General features: G+C 44.7%; 1 protein-coding gene across 1 annotated transcript in view; it reads left to right on the top strand.

The window, feature by feature from the left end:
* Positions 1-5,186: 5,186 nt before the first annotated feature.
* Positions 5,187-25,201, top strand: part of map3k3 (mitogen-activated protein kinase kinase kinase 3) — a 60,784-nt gene continuing 40,769 nt past the window's right edge. Inside the window, exons 1-4 of the mRNA XM_039739892.1 lie at positions 5,187-6,461; positions 13,261-13,343; positions 17,501-17,622; positions 19,548-19,588. Of these exons, the coding sequence (XP_039595826.1) occupies positions 13,292-13,343; positions 17,501-17,622; positions 19,548-19,588 (215 nt within the window). The 5' untranslated portion in view covers positions 5,187-6,461; positions 13,261-13,291. The remainder of the gene's footprint in view (positions 6,462-13,260; positions 13,344-17,500; positions 17,623-19,547; positions 19,589-25,201) is intronic.

Genomic DNA, 25,201 nt, shown 5'->3' with positions numbered 1-25,201 from the left:
CCACCAAACTAGTCATGTTGAACGATGTCACGGGCAGCATAACGTTCTCCACGGCTTCTCCAGACATCCGTCACATGTGCTCAGGGTGAACCTGCTCTCATCTGTGAAAAGCACAGGGTGCCAATTCTGGTATTTGATGGCAAATGCCAATCGAGCTGCACGGTGCCCACTAGAGGACAAAGTCAGGCCCTCAGGCCCCCCTCATGAAGTCATTTTGTACGCTCTGGCAGGGCTTATCCTGTTCCTCGTTGTCCAAAAGAGCAGATACTGGTGGTCCTGCTAATGGGTTAAGGACCTTCTACGAGGGGCCCTGTCCAGCTGTCCTAGAGGAACTGCTTGTCTGTCTCCTGGAATCTCCTCCATGCCCTTGAGACTGTGCTGGGAGACACAGCACACCTTCTGGCAATGCCATGTGGCATTGATGGAGAAGCTGGACTACCTGTGCCAGCTCTGTAGGGTCCAGTTATCACGCACCTCATGCTACCAGTAGTGACGCTGACCGTAGACAAATGCAAAACGAGTGACAAAACAGATGAGGAGGGAGAAATGTCAGTGGCCTCCCTCCAGCTGGTAAAGCATTCATTCCTGTTTTGGGGGTCGTCTCAGTGTTGCCCCCCACCCCTAGTGCCCCTGAGACTGATGAACAAACCCTCTGCCAGTTCACTGAGCACATCAACAGCCTGCAAGTGTCACTGACTTCATGCTGTACTCTCATTTCATTTTTTGAGCAATTTATAAAATCACATTTATTTGAAAGACACTTTATACGTATGGTAGCCTATGATCAGGACCCAAGTATTCGACGTCCTTTTTTAAAACCGGCCCCCCTGCACGTAACATCAGTGACATGCCAGCACGCCAAAAACTCTCAGCCTCCCTCAGGGTTCTTCAGACTCCACCGCCACCCCAGTGACGAGGCTGATATCTGCATTGAGGGGCTTCCTCATGGACAGGGGAGACCCTTCTTATATTGTGGACAGAACCCTCAATCAAACCAGGTGTGGACTTCATAACATCTGCTGTCAGAGGAGCCCCAAGAATGAAACCCACGTCCTGCCACTCCTGTCATGCCACCCTAACATGCTTATGTATCTCTTCCACGGGTCACTAAACAAAACTTCCCAAATTTGCAGACTGATTATGTGAATTTCCCCTTGGGATTAATAAAGTATCTATCTATCTATCTATCTATCTATCTATCTATCTTTCATCTATCTATCTAATTATATAGTGCCTTTCATCTATCTATCTATCTATTATAGTGCCTTTCATATCTATCTATATATCTATCTATCTATCTATCTATCTATTATATAGTGCCTTTCATATCTATCTATCTATCTATCATAAAGTGTCTTTCCTATCTATCTATTAATTATATAGTGCCTTTCACTCTATCTATCTATCTATCTATCTATCTATCTATCTATCTATCTATCTATCTATCTATCTATTATATAGTGCCTTTCCTATCTATCTATCTATCTATTATACTTGTATGGTGCCTTTCACTCTATCTATCTATCTATCTATCTATCTATCAATTATACACTGTGTGCACAATTATTAGGCAAGTGAGTATTTTGACCATATCATCATTTTTAATGCGTATATTCCAACTCCAAGCTGTATTAACTTGAATGCTTATTGGATTTAAGCACGTCAGGTGATGTGTATTTGTGTAATGAGGGAGGGTGTGGCCTAAGGAGATCAACACCCTATATCAAGGTGTGCAGAATTATTAGGCAGCTAGTTTTCCTCAGGCAAAATGGGCCAAAAAAGAGATTTAACTGACTCTGAAAAGTCAAAAATTGTAAAAAGTCTTTCAGAGGGATGCAGCACTTTTGGAATTGCTAAGATATTGGTGTGTGATCACAGAACCATCAAACATTTTGTTGCAAATAGTCAACAGGGTCGCAAGAAACGTGTTGAGAACAAAAGACGCAAATTAGCTGCCAAAGATTTGAGAAGAATCAAACGTGAAGCTACCAGGAACCCATTATCCTCCAGTACTTTCATATTCCAGAGCTGCAACCTACCTGGAGTGCCCAGAAGTACAAGGTGTTCAGTGCTCAAAGACATGGCCAAGGTAAGGAGGGCTGAAACCCAACCACCACTGAACAAGAAACATAAGTTGAAACGTCAAAACTGGGCCAAGAAATATCTGAAGACAGATTTTTTCAAAGGTTTTATGGACCGATGAGATGAGAGTGACTCTTGATGGACCAGATGGATGGACCTGTGGATCAGTAATGGGCACAGAGCTCCACTCCAACGTGGAGGTGGGGTACTGGTATGAGCTGGTATTTTTAAAGATGAGCTAGTTGGACCTTTTGCATTGAAGATGAACTCAAAATCAACTCCCAAACCTACTGCCAGTTTTTCGAAGACACTTTCTTCAAACAGTGATACAGGAAGAAGACCAAGATTTTTATGCAGGCCAATGCTCCATCACTTGCATCGAAGTTCTCCACTGCGTGGCCAGCCAGTAAAGGCCTTAAAGATGAAGGAATAATGACATGGCCCCCCTTCCTCATCTGACCTAAACCCTATCGAGAACTTGTGGGCACTTCTTAAACGCTAGATTTACGGGGGAGAAAAACAATACACCTCTCTGAAGAGTGTCTGGGAGGCTGTAGTCACTGCTCCACAAAAAGCTGATCGTCAACAGATCAAGAAACTGACAGACTCCATGAATGGAAAGGCTTATGACTGTTATTGGAAAGAAGGGTGGCTATATTGGTCATTGATTGATTGATTGATTTTTTTGAAATGTCAGAGATGTTTATTTGTAAATTTTGAGGTGTTTGTTTATTATTCTCACTATAACAGATGAAAATAAACAAGTGAGATGGGAAAATTTTCATTTTTCCTTTAGTTGCATAATAAATCTGCACACTAATAGTTGCCTAATAATTGTGCACATATGTATTCCCCTGATGATGTTCACACTCACATTTCCGTTGTGAAACATTCAGGTTTCAGGTTTATTAACATTTTGGATTGACTGATAGCACTGTGTTTGTTCCATATTAAAATTAATCCTCAAAAATACAACTTGCCTAATAATTCTGCACTCCCTGTATAGAGCCTTTCACTCTATCTATCTATCTATTATATAGTGCCTTTCATATCTATCTATCTATCTATCTATCTATTTATCTATCTATCTATCTATCTATCATAAAGCGCCTTTCATATCTATCTATCTGTATATCTATCTATCTATTAATTATATAGTGCCTTTCTACTCTATCTATCTATCTATCTATCTATCTATCTATTATATAGTGCCTTTCATATGTATCTATCTATCTGTCTGATCCTTCCACAGGAGTTTTCTTTCCTAACCCCCTCCAGACCTCAACCACCGCCACTCATTTCACACAGGAGAGCTGCGTTCCCCACCAGGCTCTATGACCTGTAACAGGAGCCACTTTGTCACCAACGTCCCTCTGCTCCCTTCAGTATTAAGCGACGGGCCTCCTGCCAGTCTAACAATTGGACTTTCTGCACTTCTTGTAGGAGGCGGCTGGCAGTGCATTTCAGGGGCCACGGTCAAGCCGTTAAAGACCCTCCAAAGGCTAATGTAGAGCACTTCAGGTCCCCAGATGACAGACGGCCACACTGGCCTGACTCTTTGTGCTCTTTCACGGGATTAGATGCCATACCAAGAAAATGAGAAGGTGCTCGTCTCATGACTTCACCCATTTCTCCAGGTCTTTTACCACTCCCTTCATCTTCCTCTCACCGTGTCTTACTTTTTCACTCTTCATCTGCCCAGACTTTGTTCCCTCCTTCCCCTCCTGTTTATTTTACCTGCCTTTTTTTATTCTCTTTAGTTGCACACCTGATGATGGCATTACAGCCCAAACTTTTCATGTCAGGTCAGGTTGGGGAATAGGCACTGGTACAGTGCATTGCCACACACACCACACCACGAAACAGCTCAGGATCCCAGCTGGCTTGGACTGACACGCGGTCCAGTCCCACCAGCTGCCAGTTGCTACATGGGCATCCCCTTGGCCTGGTCCAGCTGCTCAGGTCCTCTGGATCACCCTCTGGGAATCATGCCACATGGCCGTAGTGCCCTAACTGACACTCCCTCACGATGCAGGTGATGTGTCTCATTCGGGACTCTGTGAGCAATACAAAGTCAAACCAGTGGTACCAAAGGAGCCCAGTCTTCACCTCAGGTCACTGGACAGCATTCATGTCTCTCAAACAGTAAGCACCAGGACTCTAAAGATATTGGGGGCACCAAACACCCCTTTCCAGTGCCCTTCAGACCCCCCATTCTCTCCTAATCCGTCTACTGACTTCATAGGAAGAGTCACCAGAGACACAAGTAACCTTTAACATAATGCAAAGGCAGCAAAAAGTTACTGAGAGTGTGCCATTTGATTGACTCGTCAAGGAAGCGGAGCCAGGGTGGGCACACACACACGCACCAAGGACACACTAGGGACAATTTAGAATCACCAATACATCTAACCTGCATGACATGGGGAGAACATGCAAACACAGGTCTCCTAACTGCGAGGCAGCAGCGCTACGCACTGTGCCACCGTGCCGCCCTTGTCTTCACCACTTACTGTATGTGCCATTGCAACTGAAATATGTCAGTTGTGACCTGTGCATCACTCGTCGTTTTTTTTTAAATGTAAATTTTATTCAAATAAACGATTAAAAAGATCAGATAAATTGTATAGACAAACAAACACAAAATATAAAGAGATGGCTTTTTAGTGTTCATTATTAACACGTTTTCACCTTAAAAGCAGGTTCACTTTCTAGTACAAGTAACGATGCCCTACGATGCCACGCCTTTTGCCTTTCGTCGCTTCTGATTCGCCCCTCCTCTGTTGAAGGCGGGACTATTCAGTCTCGTCAGGACCTGCGCGAGGGCGGCGCTTGTGACGTCAGTGTGACGCGTGGGCTGAGGGCGGTGACAGAGAGCTCGGGCTTGCTCCTGCGCGCGTTCTCGCGATCGGCTGTAACTCCGGCGGTCAATTAAGAAGCGGGCTCCTGACGGGGGAGGCGGTCGACGCTCAAGTTTACAAACGAGTTCGGAAGTCTGCCTTCTGCATTTTTGTTTTCTTCTTAACTTGGACCCGGCACCGCATCATCTTTTCAATTCGGGAAGCTGGCGGTCAGATTCCGTTCTAACTGGGTGCCGCTTTTTTTTTTTGGTCAGGAAACTCAACGTACGTAACGGCTCGAGCGCACTTTTCCGCGGGCCAAGAAGACGAGACCTGGCGGCTGGACTGACAGACAGAGCCGAGATTTAGGACGGAAGTCGTCCGGAGCTTCGTGGACGAGCGGTGAACGTCTTCCTAATTGTCGAAGGGGAAAAAAACTTAACGGCGTCACAACTCGGCCTGGCCCCCGTCTCGCCGACCGACGGGCTCGTTTGCGGCTTGCTTGTTTTCTTTCCCCCCTCTTTTTTTCCCCCCAGCCGTTGCAGAGCGTTGACGTATCCCAAAAAGGGCAACTTTGCTCGTCAGTATGCCAGCCTCAGATGGTGCGTCCGCAGCCTGTTCCAAGTCGAGCACGTCGCCTCGCCGGACTTGTGCCTTGTGAAGATGACGTCTTATGAGTGTAGAAATGTCGGATTACAGCCAAAGATGTGTCTGTCGGTGTAGGCTTCGTGACATGGAGTTTGAGCGCAGCGCGAGCTTCCAGAGGGTGAGAGTAAGTTAAAGCCGTAGCTCGCTGTCCTCCTAAGATTCTCGAACTCCCTGCCGATGGATCGCACGTTTTGATGGCTGCCTGGTCCGGAGAATGTCGACAGACGGCACGGAACTGAGAGTCTCTGACGGATCCACTTTGCCTTTAACATAACGAGTGTCAGCGCCACGATTTTACGGTTAAAACGCTTTGCAAGTTTGCACGCCATCTAGAAGAGCCGAAAGGACAAGTTGTGCCTCGCAGTGCACGGTGCACGCTGGCCTGATTTGTGCCTTCCTTCCCCTTGCTGCTGTCGCCATGTTTTAAGATACAATAAAGGACCAGCTTGAGGACTTGCTTTGGGTCCAAAAACTTTTTTTTTTGTTTTGGCCTGCATAGTATCTTCGTAAACTGTCGAATCCAACTTCCTTCCAGCAGTCCAAAGAACAGGATTGAAGCTATAAGCCATTTTCTTTACTCCCGGCTGTCTCTCAGTCGGCTTTCCAGTTTCTATATTTTATACTTGTATTCAATACGGGCCTTAATCGCAACACTCCGTTTGAGGATTACAAAGGCATATGCAATGCGTGATGGATGTCCATGAAGTGTCCGAGTTCTCCTGTTCAAGTCCTCCGGAGAGCTGAAACTCTGCCCAGATGCTGTTCTCGAGCTAGCAAGATTTGGGGAGACTTTCTGAAGACTGGCATCGTGTGCCCCAGAGGGACTCGAATTGGCTGAGCCCCGAGTTAGGGGGCACTTTGTGCTAAGTAGGACAGACCCTTTCTCATCAGGTGAGGAGACTCTCATTTCTTTACCCATTCCTCCTTGACGCAGGCCGCCCATTGAGGAGGAGTGCCAGCAGGTTTGGTTGGCACTTTATATTGATTTATTAAATTGTTTTAGTATTTCAGTCACCTTGGTGGTCCGCTATGTGTCTTTCCTCACAGCTTGTTACCCGCTGTGTTGTTTTTGTAGACCGCTGCTCTCAGTTTAGAGTTGACTTGTACAGCGTCGTGCAGAAGTGTGGGCCCCCCGTACTTTAAAATGTCTGTCGGCGGGAGATGAGCTGCTGGCCAAAAGCCACCAAGTTAGGACTTTAAGCAAGATGACATTTTTATTTCCATCATTCGCAGGAACACAATAGCAAAATAAAAAAATGACAAGGGCTCAAAGCAGAAGTACAGGGTCAGTAAGACCCCCTTTGGCGAGTGTCGCAGCTTGTCGCCCTCTGAGGGTCTTTCAGTTCTTCCTTTTCGCCCACTCGTTCTTTTGAGATGAGATCTCTCCTCAGGTTTTCAATGATGGCCGTGGCAGACTGTCAGCTTGTGCTTCTCGGCGTCTTCCATTGTAGAGTTGCGATTGTCTTTCAGATTGTTATCTTGTTGTAGGACCCATCCTCGTTTGTGCAGACGCTGTGATATTTGCTGCTGGTTATTTAAATCCATTCTTCCCTCCGCTGATGCCACTGGCTGCAACACAAGCCCAAAGCTGGTTGATCCGCCGCCATGCTTCATATTTGAGGCTGGTTCTTTTCCTGGATGTCGTCTCCCCTTCAAACCAAACATACCTTGGCACATTGTGGCCAGATAGTTCTGTTTTGACTTTATCAGACCCCATGACTTCTCCCAGAATGCATCAGGCTTATTTAGATGTTCGTTTGGTGAATTTTGTGGGCTGTGGCGCAGGACCCTGCTGACTCTACCATGAAGGTCCTCTTTGTTCAGGTGTCGCTGGACCGCCACTCCAGAGTCGGCTAAATCTCCCTGAAGCTCTTGTGCAGTCAGACGGTTCTTTTTAGTTGCCTTTCTAGCAATCCAACAATCCAGCAGATCTTTCAGAAAGTTGTCTTGGTTTTCCAGACCTCCGCTTGACCTGCGCTGTTCCTGTTAACTGCCGTTTCTTAGTGACATCATGAACTGAAGACGCTTTGCCACCTTTGTGAGCGTCGCTGCTTATGACAAGTTTCGAGTGGTCGCAGAGTTTCTACAGCTTTGACGTGGGTGGCACTGACTGTGAACGAACAAGCCGTAGTCCTGACGAGCTAATGAAGGTCCGAGACCTCCAATATCTTGGGGTGCCCAAACATTTGCACACTTACCCCCCATTGTACAATTGTACAAAACAACAACAATACACTAAAATCTGTAATAAAATTCTGAGAAGGAATGTGTGCCTTGTGGTGGTCAGGTCACCTTCTGCTCGTCACAGTAACTGTCACTTTCAGCACAGGACGGGGGTCCACACTTTAGCATGTAGTTACAAGTGTGTGACACAAATTTAGGAATGCGATGTCATTTACCGTCATGTATACAAATGACAGTAAAGCTGAGCAGTGATTGGTCCAGTGTGACCGACGACACAGTTTAATGGCTCAGATGTTGGCAGAGCCGAGGAGAATCCCAGCACTCCTGTCCAAAGTAAACCTCTGGTCACAGCTTGCTGTCCCTAATTCAGTATGCGCTGCGTGGTGTGATAAGACGCTAAACTTGAGCGGCAGTTACTGCTTTTAAAACGCACACGGCTGCCACTCCATGCACATCCAAACTAATGGAAAATGGGGCCAAATACCTTCTGGAAAACGAAGTAACTTTTCTACTGAGTTGGGCTGAATGTAAAAGACGACGGCAGAGTTGATGTCTTTAATATCAAACAAATACGTCAAGGCTGGAGTGACTGCTTCTACCACACCAGCTGTCAATCCTGTTAGTACGACGTCGTCTGTCAGCTTAGTGGTGTCTGAGGCAGAAGTCGTCCCTTCATTGTGCTGGGAAGTGTGGCAGCAGCCTGAAAGGTGACACAAGCCTGCCTGCCTGCCTGCCTGTTCGCTCTCAGTGCCCTCATGCAGACACATTGGGCACCTTTTGAGCCCTCAAGTCTGGATGTGTGATTGTTTGTTTGTTTTATTCAAGTTACCCAGAGGGCCGAGCGGGTTCAGAAAAGATGGGAGTGCTGCCGCTTGTCGTTTCTACCTACCTTGGTGCCAAGCGGCTTTGAGGGTCGTGCTTTCTTTTCTTTTTCTTTCTTTCTTTTTCACCTCCCAAGTGTGGTAGCGCTTTGGGTCGTGAGAGAGGAGCTGCATGAATGTAATGAGCCATTGATGATGATTGTGCAACAAATGAAGATGAAGAGGTGACCTGACTGAAGTGTTTAAAGTGATGAAGAGATTAGTGCAGTGGGTTTAAAAATGAGTTCATCAAGAACACGGGGACACAGTTGGAGGCTTGTGAAGGGTGAATGGCACACAAACATCGGCACGTTTTTCTTTACACAGAGACGTCCTAATCAGTTGGAGCAAGTGACCAAGTAGTGTGGTAGACCGTAGGACTTTAGGGGGCCTTCAAAACTCAACTTGATGTTCTATTACAAGTGGAGAGGATTGGTGAGCCGTGTTGGGCTGAATGGACTGTTCTCGTCTAAAGTGTTCCAATGTTTTAACAAAAACCGGAAAACGGCAGCAAGTGTTGTCTTACAGTCCATCGGTATCTCGTGATCACCTCTGTCTGACACTGCGGTGCAAGGAGCCTTTGAGTCTGCCGTTGGAGGTTGTCTTCTCGTTCTCGTTCCACAGGTGATCACCCTGTGTGCTACAAGTGTCCCATCATCCACAGCGAGGACCTGATGTCACTGCTGATGAGCCCCTCACAGCCTCAAGGAGGCCATAAGCCATTCCACTGGGAGATGTTCGTAATAGTCTGCCTCGCTCTAAGGCAAGTGGCACGGAGCCTTCACTGGTAGGTAGTCATGCTGGTTTAGGCCTGGTGACCAGGGCGAGTGACATCTCTGAATTCTGTTTCATGGAGAAACCTTAGAAACTGTTTCTGGGTAAACCTGTTTAGTCAAAGTGGTGCTTTAGTAATTCTGTTTGTGGAGTGCGTGCAGCTCACTGTTATCTGCTGGACTTTGTGACTGAGGCCTACAAAGGACCGGTACTTCACTGAGACGAGTACTGCATTGGGGTACCTGTTACTTTAAAAAGAAATTGGGCTACAAGACGCGCTTGACTGCTCTTGAGATGGTGTGGCTGAGTTCAGAATATCAGAAATATCAAGACCGATTATTTCAGCCAGGAGAAGGAATCATGTGATCACCTGAACCTCATTTACCTCTGGGCATTTCTTTTGTGGATGCTTCTACTCGTTGCTGCTGATCACACGTGCGACACAAATACATGTGCAGGATGACAGAGTGCAGCGGACAGCCCGGTTAAGGGTTTACGCGGCCACATAATCTGACAACTCTACCCCTGTTAATCGGGCATCTCAGACGCCAGTGCCCCGATTTCTCTAATCAGAAGAAGGGTTTACGTGACATTCCAGAAACGGGGTTTTTGTGAATAATCGGGTTATTTAATGCGCTAAATGAAAAGGTGCAAATACTTCAGTCTTTCCTCAGAGCTCATCATCATTTTCTAGCACTGCGTTGTCTTTTTTTGTAGCTTGGAGACCAAAACTGCACACAGAACTCCAGATGAGGCCTCACTGAGTTAGAAAGCATGAGTGTATATTTATTTATTTAATTGAGTACCTGTCAAATATACATCAGGTGTACACCTTTTGAACCTTAGATGTCCGTGCCTGAGGTGCGTACACCTGATGAGCCCAAGTAGGGTGAACACGTCTAATGTACTCTGTAGATTATTTGACAGGTACTCGGTAACAGGCTCGTGATGCGCTTCTTGCAACTGAGATGGCGTGGCAGAGATTTGCCAACACGCCAACCAACCACAAGCCTCATCCAAATAATCAGATTGCAATTCAGACCATATATATCCTTATGTGTGTGTGTGTGTGTACAGTGGTGCTGTAAAGTTTGTGAACCCTTTAGAAGTTTCTATATTTCTGCATAAATACAAACTAAAACATCAGCAGATTGTCACTCAAGTCCTAAAAGTAGATAAAGAGAAACCAGTTAAACATTCATCCATTTTCTAACCCACTGAATCCGAATACAGGGTTCGTGGTTTTTTTGGGCCACTGCCTCCGAATACAGGGCACAAGGCAGGAACCAATCATGGGCAGGGTGCCAACCCACCGCAGGACACACAAACACACCCACACACCAAGCACACACTACGGCCAATTTACAGTCGCCAGTCCACCTAACCTGCATGTCTTTGGATTGTGGGAGGAAACCCACGCAGACACGGGGAGAACATGCAAACTCCACGCAGGGAGGATCCGGGAAGCGAACCCTTAAGGGTCTCCTAACTGCGAGGCAGCAGCGCTACCCACTGCACCACTGTGCCGCCACCAGTTAAACAAATGAGACAAAAATATTATACTTGGTCATTTATTTATTAAGGAAAATGATGGAATATTACATATTAGTGAGTACGTGAACCTTTGCTTTCAGTATCTGCTGTGACCCCCCAATAACTACAACTAAACGTTTCCAGTAACTTCTGATCATTCCTCCGTACAGAACAGCTTCAACTCTGGGATGTTGGTGGGTTTCCTCACATGAACTGCTCGCTTCAGGTCCTTCCACAACATTGTGATTGGATTAAAGTCAGGACTTTGACTTGGCCATTCCAGAACATTCACTTTATTCTTCTTTAACCTTCTTTGGTAGAACGACTTGTGTGCTGAGGGTCGTTGTCTTGCTGCATGACCCACCTTCTCTTGAGACTCAGTTCATGGACAGATACAGATGTCCTGACATTTTCTTTTAGAATTCTCTGATATCATTCAGAATTCATTGTTCCACCAATGAAGGCAAGCCGTCCTGGCCCAGATGCAGCACAACAGGCCCAAACCACGATACCACCACCATGTTTCACAGATGGGATGAGGTTCTTATGCTGGAATGCAGTGTGTTCCTTTCTCCAAACCGAACGCTTTTCATTTAAACCAAAAAGTTCTATTTGGTCTCATCTGTCCACAAAACATTCTTCCAGTAGCCTTCTGGTTTGTCCACGTGATCTTTAGCAAACTGCAGACGAGCAGCAATGTTTTTTAACCCTGCCACGCACACCATTGTTGTTGAGTGTTCTCCTGATGATGGACTCATGAACATGAATATTAGCCAATGTGAGGGAGGCCTTCAGTTGGGGTCCTTTGTGACCTCGTCGACTATTACACGTGTGCCTTGCTCTTGGAGTGATCTTTATTGGCCGACCACTCCTGGGGAGGGTCACAATGGTCTTGAATGTCCTCCATTTCTACCCAATCTGTCTGACTGTGGATTGGTGGAGTCCAAACTCTTTAGAGATGGTTTGGTAACCTTTAACAGCCTGATGAGCATCAACAACTCTTTTTGTGAGGTCCTCAGAAATCTCCTTCGTTGGTACCATGATACACTTCTACAAAGATGTGTGGTGAAGAGCAGACTTTGATAGATCCTGTTCTTTAAATCACACAGGGTGCCCACTCACACCTGATTGGCATCCCATTGACTGAAAACACCGGACGCCTCCCCTTCAAACTAACTGATCATCCGTGAGGTTCACGTACTCACTAATATGTAATATTCCATCATTTTCCTCAATAAATAAACAACCAAGTATAATAATTTTGTCTCATTTGTTTAACTGGCTTCTCTTTATCTACTTTTAGGACTTGAGTGAAAATCTGATGATGTTTGAGGTCATATTTATGCAGAAATATAGAAATTTCTAAAGGATTCACAAACTTTCAAGCACCACTGTAGGATATATATATATATATATATATATATATATATATATATATATATATATATATATATATATATATATATATATATATATATATATATATTTCCATATAGATTTTTTTTTCTTTTTCTTATAGATGTGTGTGTGTGTGTGTGTGTGTGTGTGTGATCGGAGCCTGTCGGATTACACACACAGTAACGTTTGGCTCGTCGTTAATGTAGTGTGGCGTACTGGTTAAGGCCTTGACGTTTCAGCTAAGGTCCCTGTGTGACTTTCACCCTCTTCTGCTCCAACAGAACACAAACAGAAATGCAGCCGCTTGTATCTTAAATGTCGTGTGTTAATTTGGACAAAGGTGTTAGCCTCATAAGACTCTCTCTCTCTATAAAATCCAACATCTGTCTGTCTGTCGGTCTGTCTGTCGGTCTGTCTGTCGGTCTGTCTGTCTGTTTTTCACGAGAGAACTACTTGACGGATTGAGATCGGGTTTATTTTTTTTCTAGAATTTGCTTGACATTCCACTTGATTTTGCAGCTTCTCAAGTATTATAGTTCGCTTGTGGCACCCATTTATTCGCACTAATCTGAGACCGAGGCTGTGGGCCGAGGGGAGGTAGAAGTTTGACTGAGCGGGCAGGGCAGGACAGGGCGGGCCCCCCTCACTCCCACACCAGTCTCCGTGTTTGTGGCTCATGATACGAGCTCTGCTGTAGCTTCATTCCAAAGTAAACTGGAGCGTCACAGAACGTCAACTTGGGCCAGACGCTCGTGTGGCTCAGCTGCCGATCTAATGATATGACGTGCAGCTCAGGATCACAGAAACGCACGGCTAGCGGGCAGATACTGAAGTTCAGCGCTTGTGTGCAGTCCGTAGTTTCTGTTGGTGTTGGAGAAAAATGTTAAGTCAAACAAGTTTTCAAAAGTTTCATGTGGAAATGTTTGTTTTTCACCTTGCAGATTGTTGTCATGACCAAGACTTGGTGAAGGCATGGATTTTCGAAGACCTGAAATTGGTTTGGGAAAGCAGTCCTTAAAAATGGGTAAGCTGGAAATTGCACTTGATGATGTGAGCCGCTCTGTCTATTTGGCTAAAGAAATGCATTTAAACGTAACCTTATTTTATTTTTTTATATATTCTTTTACTGTTATTGGGCACTTCATTTTGTAAAAGTACTGAAGTGACTACCAGTTATGCACGTGTCTCCACAGTAGACCGATACGCTGGCTTACCTCGGGCTCAACTCACTGCTTTTGCAGGCGTGTGTTTTCTCCCTCCAGCAGTGGAGTTGTGAGCGACCGACTGCGTTTGTGTGTGCAGACAGCGCGACTTCCACCCTTGGCACTATTGTTAACAGTACACAATACATTTTAATTTTGTGTTGTAGCCCAAAATCACACAAGAAGTGCCACAGTGGGCTTTAACAGGCCCAGCCTCTTGACAGCCCCCCAGCCTTGACTCTCTAAGAAGACAGGGAAAAAATGGAAGAAACCTCGGGAAAGGCAGCTCAAAGAGAGACCCCTTACCAGCTAGGTTGGCCAGGCAGTGGGTGTCAAAACGAAGGGGCTCAATACAATACACAGAACAGAGCAAATCTTCAATACAGTATAAAAATATTACAAGTACAGAGCAGAAGTTAACGGTAGATGACATCCCATAATATGATTTGGATTTGTTCAGAGAGTCCTGTAGACCTCCGCCTTCAAGCTGCCTCCCCCTATTGGCCAGGACCCATCTGCCTGACGATTCCTGTGATCCTCCATCAGGGGTGACTTTACCTTAGGCAGGCAAAACAACTTGGCAGGTGGGCCGTGGCACCGAGAAGAAACAGAATAGGTGACGGTTAGTGACAAATTCTAACTATCATGTGACTTCTGTTTTAGCGCTAATGACCAACAACAGAGATGCAGTCTGCACAGTTAATCAGCAGCTCTAGTCAGGGTGTGCTGAACTGAAGTGGTGAGTCTTGAACCTGAGACTGAGGGGCACCTCTTAGAGTAGCACGCAGACCACTCCACAGTTTAGGGGGTCCTGTAACTAAAAGCTCGACCTCCCACTGTTATTTTATTAATCCTTGGAATCCTAAGCAGAGCGGCATCTTGAGATCTTACTGTGCGCTCAGGTTTGTAAGTCATGAGAAGTTCAGACAAGTAAGCCGGACTTGCACGTGTGGAGTGTAGTCCTGCATAGACACTTGATGGCATCACAGAGCTTGTCATGTAACCACAGAAAGGGAGATACACCAGGGTGCTTAGCAGATCCTGAACCTCTGCTGCCTGCACTTGGTGCCAGCATTAGCCCGGTGACCCATCTGTGTACTCACTCACTCACACACACACACACGCACTTGATAAGTAGGTACTCCACAAGGCATACGAGGGCTTTGTCATACACACTTTTACTTGCATTGGTTGTTGGCGGTGGTCTGCTGCAGGTACTCACACTTCCCTATAAAATGTGCGTCTGGAGTGTCACATGCAGTCCTGGTCACCGCCTTTTGTGAAGGACACGGCAGCATTGAAGCTGTGCAGAGGACAACAACCGAGAGCATCCCAGGACTTGAGGACATGTCCAACTCTGTCAGTCTCAGAAAATTAAATGTGTTTAGTCTGAGCAGAGGGGAGTGCGTGGGGACGTCATCCAGGTCTTCTAATTCCCTAAAGGCGATGATGATAAAGGAGATCCAGCAGAATCCTTTCAGCTTCGGGAGGTGGATCACAAACTCGAGGACATCCGTGGAAATTATGGAGCTGAAACCAGAAAGGACTTCAGACAAACAAACTACTGAGCCGTGTAGTTGAAGCAGCACCTGGATGAGCTACTGGGACAGCGAGTGACAAATGGACGTTGCAGTCTCCTCCTTGATGTACGTCATTCAGACAGGACTACTGTTGTTGTGGTGCATTTTGTAATAATTTGTAAACTCTCAGGTAATCAACAGGTACTGTTAGAAAAGGAAAATGTTCATTAAAGGTCGGGTCGTTATGCTGGTTGCCCCTCCACAAGCACAGGCATTCTACACCTGCTGAACTCCATTTTGCATTTAGGACTTTTTTATATGAGATGCAGAGGAGTTTTCCTGTTGCCATGGTATTTGCTCTTTTTTTTTCTTATTATAGGATACCTTTCAGTAAACTATAGAAAGGAAATCTGAAGAAACCCAACACACATTATTTGGTATAAATTAGGGGAACAACAAAGACTTGGTTGGGTTTGGCCAGCAACGCTACAAGCCGCCATTTATTAAGCACCTGATTGCACCTTCCTGATGTTCCGCCCGTCTCCTTGGTGTAAACTCGCCACAGTTTGTCCCTTTTTCAGATATGGATGGCTGGTTTCAGTCGGTCATTTCACTTGTAAGAAGTGTGCGAGATCAGTACGGCATGTGATGCTTTGTCACAACGGGAGAGTTGACGTTCTCCAGGTGAAAATGTTTGGGGGCCAAGCTGTTTCTCGTCCCCCCTGAAGAATGAGAGCTTCTTGCGCAGTGTGATGGAGGACATGATTGAGGTGATTAGGCAGCTGACATTAAACCTGAAAAAACTTAAGGCCTTCTGAGCAGTTCACGGATTTCAAAGGAATAAAGTGACGCCTCCTTATGGGACGGTTTAGCTGTTGATCTCTGATGATGTGTGAACATCAGAACACTCTGGACGAGCACCGGCCATTCAGCCCAACAAAGCTCGCCAGTCCTGTCCGCTTATTTCTTCCAAAAAACATCAAGTCGAGTTTTGAAAGTCCCTAACGTCTCACTGTCTACCACACTACTTGGTCGCTTGCTATTCTAAGTGTCTATCATCCTAATGTTTGTGTGAAATTTCCCTTTCACAAGTTTCCAACTGTGTCCCCGTCTTCTTGATGAACTTATTTGAAAGTCACTGGACTCCTTTCCTTCATCATTTTAAACACTTCAGTCAGGTCTCCTCTTCATCACTCTATAGGCTCAGCTCTTTTAATCTTCCCTCATCACTCGTCCCCTGTAGCCCCCCATAATCAGCCTCGTCGCTCTTCTCTGGACCTTCTCTTGTGCTGTTATGTCCTTTTTGTAGCCTGGAGACCAAAACAGCCCCCAGGACTCCAGATGAGGCCTCACCAGTGTGTTATAAAGCCTGAGTGTCACCTCCTGTGACTTGCACTCCACACATCAAGGCGCTATATAACCTGACATTGTGTTAGCCTTCTTAATGGCGTCTGAACTCTGTCTGGAGGTTGATAGCTTAGAGTCCACTGTAACTCCTAAATCCTTCTCATACGGTGGACTCTCGATGTTCAGACCCCCATAGTGTATTCAAATCTCACATTTTGACGTCCCATGTGTAATTCTTTACAATTCCTGACATAAAATTTCATCTGCCCAAGCCTGTCTGCTGTCCAAGTCCTTCTGTGGTGATATAACGGATTCCAAATATCTGCTAATCCACCTATCTTGGTATCATCTGCAAACTCAACCAGCTTGTTCCTTTTATTCCTATCTAAATCATTTCTAGATATTAAAATATTAAAATGAAGGCACACTGGACGATGACACAATATTGTGCAGTGCATCTCGACACGGATTAGGCGCTGGCTGATTGGTGGCACTTGAAATATTCAGTTTAATTTGGATGGTGTTTTGATATCCATGGCCTGCTCCTCTCGGACAACACTCCTGGGTGAAAACTGCAGCAGAGTGGAGAGCGAAACCCAAGTGCAAGTATGCAGAGCCGCCCGTTACTGTCGATACACCAGGGCTGTGGCGCGTGTACCCTTGTCTCGGTCCTTCAACGTACACGTTTCTTGAGGATCTCAATAGGTTGTTCCAGAAGTGCCATTCTAGCACATGTCAGAACTTGAATTAGTGTCGTCTTTGAGAGTTCTGATGCCCGAGTCATGGAGTGTTGTGTCCAAACTTGGGGTCATATTAAAAATAATAAAAAATACATGACTGCATTTAGGCAACTGTACCATTCATCAAATGATTTCATTAGAAGAGGCGTCACCAAACCCTAACTAAGGTGGGGCTTCATAGTATGGCTGAACATTTCTGCTTGCTTTAGTAGGGCTGCTAACGGAGAGACGGGCGAGCATTAAGGCCACAGTCCAATCTTTGTATTTATTGCCTGCCTCTCACGTACTAATGTGTCAAACTGGGAAGGAGCCCTCGGATTGCAGATTCAGAAATTGATTTCTAAAATTCTTCTGTTCCTTTTTCTTTTCCAGATGAACAGGAAGCCCTGCACTCCATCATGAAAGACCTGGTGGCCTTGCAGATGAGCCGGCGGAACAGGCTTACTAATTACGAGAGTGTGAAGGGCAAGGCAAACAGCCAGTCCAACAAGCAGGTCAGCCACTTGTCACGTTCTCACTTCCAGGGGGTCCAGGGGTCCAGTCCTCCGTGTAGATTTGTGGACTGCCGGATGATAAAGAAAGCGTCTTTTATTGTAAAGCCCAGACATGTTAGACAGGCCGTGACTGACCTGACGCTATTATTGCAAGTCTGTTAATCCCCCCGGCACCTCTACAGCCCCTCTATTCCCAGGTCCTTTACCTCTTAGGGTTTGAAATCTGGGCTAGTGACTACTGTATGTGCAGGCTGCTTTTCATGTATTGTATGCCAGTGTGGGTGAGCTGTAGGCAGTGCCAGGATTACCAGACCAGCTTGGTTATTAGATGGGAACTTTATTGCATCTTCATGAATACAAACTTTGTAAAAAAAATACGCATGCAATGATTGGACCACAAGGTAACAGACTGTAATGGGCTTGGATTGGGAGCAGACGCTGATATGGCACATTGCCACAGCCCACCACACCTGCCATCAAGCCCCAAGTTTTCCCTGCAGGTTGGAGGACCTGCTTACAGAAGATGTACAAATAAATGTAATCAGTGAGTTAAGCAGATGGACATTAGTTACATATGAAGTGATGCAAGATTCAGGTGGAGATGAGCAACTTCTGAATGATTACATTGGGTTACAAAAGAAAACTGCAGGAATAGCAGAATAACACCCAGAGTGCATTTCTGTTACGCTCAACCAGCGCCAAGTGCAGGCAGAAGTTTTAGTTAATATTATGAAAGTTTCACGGTGACTTGTAACCCAGGGCTTTAGGATTTGAGCTGTGAAGAACAATTAAGGTAGTGGGTTTATGTCATAAGCAGAGAGATGTCAAAAGTTTAATAAGATGGGATTTAGTGTGATAGAGGCCAGCTATTACTTTAAAATCGTACAGAGACGCACACAGTGAAGCTGCTTAAAGGAATACTCCTACCGTCGAGGATATTTGTGTATATGTCACCTACCCCATGTACTTTGTAGTGGTGCCCGAGAACAAAATGTTAATCTTTTCATTGGTGAAAGATGCAAAGGAGATTTAAAGAGATCGAGACCAAAAGACGTCCAAATCTGGACATTGGGAAGCGATCTGAAAAACGTCCACAAGAAAAAGAAGACAATCCTCACAGAACTCGTGTCACATAATCCACAAGTCCTTTACCTCTTGTATTCTCACAACATCCAGAATACATGCTTTTTTTTTTTTTTAAATGGATTAAAGGCAGGATTCTTGACCAATCAGTGATGGGGGAGGCAGATCTTCAGTTCAGATGCATTGTATTGTGGGAATATGCCTTTCCTTTTTATTGTTTGTGCAGTGCTTTCTGGAAGTATTAGTGGTCTTTTAACAAAACACACACTTGGCATGTTCTAACAATATGATTAGATAACCGATGTGTGGATTATACAACACGAGTTCTGAGAATTGTTTTAACATGAAAATGTTTCAGACCATTTGTCCATAGTTGGTCATTGTTTGGTTCTGTTCGATTTGCATCTTCGTTATGCTTTTTCTTCACAAAATATTTGGTTAATTTTTCTCCACCTCTACTAAAAACTTTAATGGGGAAAGTAACATACAAAAAACATTTTGGGGGGTTTGAGGCGTTCCTTTAAGAGTAACCTCAACAGTGGCACTTTGAAGGAGTCTGGCTACGTACAAACGTTAAGTCTAACTAAAGAAACGTTTCTGTACACGCAAAGTGGTAGGTAAGTGGAGCGCAAAATCAAGTCATGGAGCCGAGATTAGCACTGTGGGAAGGTCAGACTCTCAAATGAAATTCTGTTAAAGTTGGGGAAAAGGAAGTGGGGTGAAGGGCCTGTTCCTGTGAGACCTTGAGCTGTAGTGATGCCATCAAAGAGCATTGCCAACGTGAGGAATGCACCGTCAGTCGGCCCAAACTAATTATTCCTTTTTCTTTTTTTTTTATTTAGAATGATGTACGAGTAAAGTTTGAACATAATGGGGAACGAAGGTCAGTTTCTTTTTATTATTACCTCCGTGTTGGTCAGATTTTGTAAGTTGTCAAACGAAGTGTGGATACTCCAAGTATTGTTTGACTGTTAAACATTCGATTATCGTTAGTACTTGCTCGTTGTGTGACCGAGAATATCAGTAACATGGAAACGTCATCTGATTGTAGGAAGAAGCGGATTTCTGTGTTTCAGGTGGGCAGTGACTAAGAACGTTTGCAATTAATAGTTACTGCTGCACGTTCTGAGCTGATGGAAAGGATTATATGGAAGGGTTTCTTTATTGATTAAAGTATTACATTTGAGAATTAAAATGGAGAGGAAGGGTACCAGGTAGGGCTGTGCGATATGACCAAAATCTTATATCCTGATATTTCATTTCATATCCCGATATCACGATATAGTACATTTTCTTTGTATTCAGTGAATAGTTTATATAATCACCACTCCTTTTTTTTTTTTTTATTTAAATTAAAAAAAATCAAAAATGAGAAGTACTCAACTTGTAATTATTTCTGTTCTTTTATTTAGAACATTTGAGTAAATGTTTGACTTAGAATGTAAACATAAAATGTTAATGTATCAAATGTAAAACATTTTTCAAAAACAAATTACTAAAGGCCCAATATAAAATACTGCTATATAAAATGCCTGACATAAACAAAATGTGAACTGTAGCAGCAATAACTCTCACAACATATATTAAATATAAAAGGATCAAAGCACTAACAACTAAACTATATACGGCCAATAAACCCTTTAAACAAAATAAATACAAGTCGAACATTAACTGTCAAAACCAAATGGAAACATTGTACTTCAAACTGTAGCAGCAATAAGGCTTACGACAAAAATATAAAATATATAATATATATAATATTTTTTAGGCTACATTCTAGTAAAATGTTAATTTGCACATCGTAGTGTGTCAAATCTCCGTTAATGAGTTACCGCGGATCGCCCCGTGCGTGGGACTGGACGGCGCTAACGTGTTGATGCCGCCCAGCCCCAAGCACGGGCGATCCACGGTAACTCGTTAACGGTGATTTGCCGTGTTAATGCAGTTGTGGCGTAAACGTAATTTTAACAAGATTAACGCTGACAGCAAACGCTGCAGGGAAAATTATGCCTTAACCAAATTGTTTTGGTAGCAATTAATCTTCCAAGCTTTTAACATGCTCGTTTAAGTAGTACCTTTACAACTGTAATATCCTACGTGGCCTGCCTCTCAGTTGTAAACTCTCTGCACGCTCGCTCACGTGCTTTTTGCGGAGGTGGTAGAAGAGGTTTGTCGTGTTGGAGTCTGTGGTAGCGATCGGTTTGCAGCATAATTTGCACAGTACCGTTTTCTGGTCCGTGTCAGACTTTTCAAATCCAAACCATCTCCATACTACAGAGGTAGCCCTCGTTTAGGAACAAGGTCCTTCTGTGTGGAGCTACCTGGTGTTGCCTCATCTTCATCAGCCATGCTAGTGTGTCTGCATCCACGTGGTGGCCATCAAAACAATGAAAAAAACATTGCCGTAAACAGTTTATTTTGCGACACCACGAAACAAACGATAGCGTAATGTGCAGCGATAGACGCCATATTGTCATCCGATATATATCGTTATATCGAACAGCCCTAGTACCAGGCTCCAACCTGAAAATGAAACCCTTAAAACGTACTCAATACGTCCACCGTAAAAGGTTTTGAGTTAAGAAAATGGGCCTTCCAAGTTTCGGAGGCATGCCTGTGACATCTAAAAAAAAAAAAATATATATATATATATATATATAAAATAATTTCACGACAACTACTTGACAGATTTAGATCTTTTTTTTTTTTTTTCCCCCTATGATTTGCTTGAATATTCCGATCCATTTTGCGACTTCTCTCATCGTGCTCAGTATAGTTCGGTTGCAGCACCGATTTATTTGCACAAACCCGAGAGAGAGCAGCTGCAGGCCAAGGGGAAGAGTGTAAGGCCCTCCTCACTCGTACGCCAGCCTCTGTTCGAGTCGCTCCACCTCTCGCCATGTGTTGGAGTGCACATTGCCTCTGCTTGACTAGCGATGCCGGTTTGTTCAGCTAGAGAATAAGGAGTGATATGTGACATCTTTGAGAGAGAGAGAGATCAGAGCTACGTGTGTTGTCGAGAGTATCTGCTGATTGGCAGAGATATCGCAGCCATGTGCTTTTCCCCCCACGCCGGAGGATGCTCTCCCATCGGATCTGAACACAATCGGATACACTGCCAGCATCGGACGTCAGAGCGTACCTACCTTCTGCTTGGCCAGAATTACATTTTTTTGATTGATTTTTAAAGTTTTCCCTGTTTCACTACTACATGGGCAGAGCCGTGGGGGGCAGAGCATTAGAACACTCTAGATGAGAACAGGCCGTTTTTATCATCACCTGGTTTTCGCTTCCTTCACAGCACAGAAACGGCACTTGTTAAAATGACCAACGACCTTCTTATGGCTGCTGACTCTGGTTTTAATTCCTGTTCTCATCCTCCTGATCTGAGTGCGGCCTTTGATACTATTTGTCACATGACTCTACTTACTAGATTATCGCACTCGGCTCATACCGCTGTTACTTCAGGTGGGCTCTGTCCTGGGGCCTCTTCTTTTTATTATTTACCTTCTTCCCCTTGGCATTATTTTTCGTAAACATAACATTCATTTCCACAGCTCTACCTTGCTAGTAAACCCACCTCTTCCTTTCCACCATCTTTGCCTATTGACCGTATTGCTGAAATTAAATCCTGGTTTTCTTTGAATTCTCTTAAATGAAACCGTGACGAAGCTGAGGTTCTCCTCATTGGCTCAAACTCATTATTATCCAAAGCCGATAATCTTTTTCTTGTGATTTGATAACTCTGTTGTTTCCCGATCACCTCGGGTTTGAGAGTCTGGGTGTCATCCTCGACTGTACTCTTATGTTTCCAATCTCACAGTAATAACATCACCCAGTCTGCTTATTACCACCTACGTAATATAAAATCTCATCTGCCCCTCCTCACTCCCTCCCCATACCACCGCCATTCTTGTTCACAGTCGTGTTACTTCTCGTCTGCACTCCTCTTTGGTCTCTCTAATAAATCTCTTCATAAGCTTCAGCTGGTCAAGAATTCTGCAGCTCGCATCGTCACTCGAACCTCATCTATTCACCATATTACTCCGGTCTTGCAGCAGCTTCATTGGCTCCTGATTAAGTTTCAGATTGATTTTAAAATTCTGCTATTAACATTCCTAACCTCGCCCCTCCATATCTGTCTGACCTTCTTCATGTAGCCTTAGATCCTCTTCCTCCATCCACCTGACCGTCCCTCTCGCCCGTCTTGCCTCAGTTCAGCCGTTCTGCTCCCAAGCTACCTACTAAGCTCAGAAATATCGAATCCTTTTCAACCTTTACATGTAAACTTAAAACGCATCTGTTTAAAATGGCTTTCTTTATGATTACAGTGACTTGGTTTGGTTTTCATTTTTATATCTTCTGTTTTTTCTGATGTTTTAAGTTGTTTATAATGTGTCTTTTTATGTATTTATTGTTTGTTTGGTGTCCTTGAGTTCTCAGAAAGACACCTTGTATGAATAATGTATATTAGTATTATTATTATTCTTATTATTCAGCCCAACAAACCTCGCCAGTCCTGTCCACTTTTATTTCTTCCAAAAAAAACCCATCGAGTTGAGTTCTGAAAGACCCTCCAGTCCTGCTGTCTGCCACACTACTTGGTCTCTTGTTATTCCAAGTGTCCGTCGTTCTTTGTGTAAAGATAAACTTCCTAATGGTTGGGTGAAATTTCCCCTTTACGAGTTTCCCGCTGTGTCCCCGTAGTCTCGATGGCCTCATTTTAAAGTCCCCGTCTCGATCCACTGGACTGATGCCCTTCATCATTTTTAAACACTTCAGTCAGGTCTCCTCTTCGTCTCCCTAAAGGCTCAGCTCTTGTCATCTTTCCTCATAAGTCATCCCCTGTAGCCCCCCGTAATCGGCCTAGTCGGTCCGCTCTTCTCTGGACCTTTTCTTGTGCTGCGATGTCCTTTTTGTAGCTCAGAGACCCAAACTGCACCCAGGACTCCTACAGAAAGTAGGAGGTTTTATCGCAGACCCTTGATGCCGTTTTATTTGGAGGTAAGACTGCATTTCCTGTTCACTTGTCTGCTTGCATCAGTCGTCGTGGGGCCAGTTTGGACTTTCAGCCTGAGCGAACTGCAAATGCCGCCACACGGACTCAAGTGTGTTCATGACGCTCAAAGCGTAGTGCGTTATTTCACAATAACTCCGAGAGCTGTTTTGTGTTCAGTCTAATGTTGTACGTGTCCTGTATGGCTACAAACTCAAACTGTTGTATTTAACATCATTTAACAACATTTAAATTTAGCTGCCATTCCTGCCAATACCGAATCGTGTTTGCGTTGGTTACTGCCGTGTAGCCTTTAAGGCTTCTCCGACAGTGACTGACGCTCGGACCTCTTTAGTGTACGAGCAGCGCATTCCTTTATACTGGTGAAGTTAAATCTTCCTAGTTGAACTGGGGAACAAGGCCTATGGAAGACATTGGCGCAGACACTGGGCCGTATATGCAGTCGTCGCGACTGGAGACTTTGTGTAAATATTCTGCCTGTGACAGTTTTATGATGGAGACATCCCAGTGCAGCGTCTGAAGGCTCTTTAGGACTCGAGTCCCAGACTGGTTAGCAATGACGGACCAAGTGGGAAACTTCAGAGCCGGCAAGCTGGTTAGGTGCCTGAGTGACGTGTGCCCTTTGAGTTCGTTCTTTTTGGTGGTAAGAAGGTTTACAGATGGAGAGACGGGCCTTAATTTTGGTGTGAATGCGAGTGTTACCACTTCTATTCTAGTCCTAATAGTAATGTAATTGTGCACCGCACTTGTCGAAACAACAGTAATACATAACGGTGGGGCTTCAATTCAGCAACATTTTGGTCACTTGAGTAGTGCGAATAGAAAGAAGTGACTGGGCACTTTTCAGGCCATTGAAAACAGCAGATCTTTATCCTCTGTGTTTGTGCAGCGCCTCGGCCTGAGCTGGCGTGTTTATTTGGCAGATGACGTCGAGTCGTATTTTGAGAGGTACTTGCGTTCGCGTCTATTTCAGAGCGGCCTGTGGAAAGTTCTCTGCGCCACTTTCACTTAGTCAGTCTTCCTTCATCTTCAGCAGCTGGCACTTGGAGAGATCAGGTGTTTACACTGGCCGGTGTCAGTCTGAACGAGGGCACGCCATTCAGCCCAGCAAAGCCACGTCTAGATGGCTATTAGTGTTGGAAAGCTTTATGTTATTTCATATACTGGGAGCTCCTGGTGCTTTAATTATCGTAAACGATTGTAATTATGAGTAGAATGTTTGATTTTTTTTCACAGTTGCATTTTGTTTCTGCATTTTAGAGGACCGATAACTCACACTTGTCTGGGATCAGCACTAAAAATTTTGATACCAGCTTTCCAGCCTCCGTGCCAGTACAGAAATGGTTCCTAAACAAATATCAGCCAACTCCAAACCCCCCCGTCTTACTCCAGCCTCCTTGGTGTGTCACGCCGCTCTACGCACCGCTGTGACGTCCCGATCGCGTTCTTTTGTGTGACTTCATTAATGCGTGTTGAGGG

This window comes from Polypterus senegalus, chromosome 17 (genome assembly GCF_016835505.1).
Source record: "Polypterus senegalus isolate Bchr_013 chromosome 17, ASM1683550v1, whole genome shotgun sequence".
NCBI classification, from domain to species: Eukaryota; Metazoa; Chordata; class Cladistia; order Polypteriformes; family Polypteridae; genus Polypterus; species Polypterus senegalus.
Note: the sequence above shows the minus strand (reverse complement) of the source record. Positions and strands in the feature narration are given on the sequence as shown.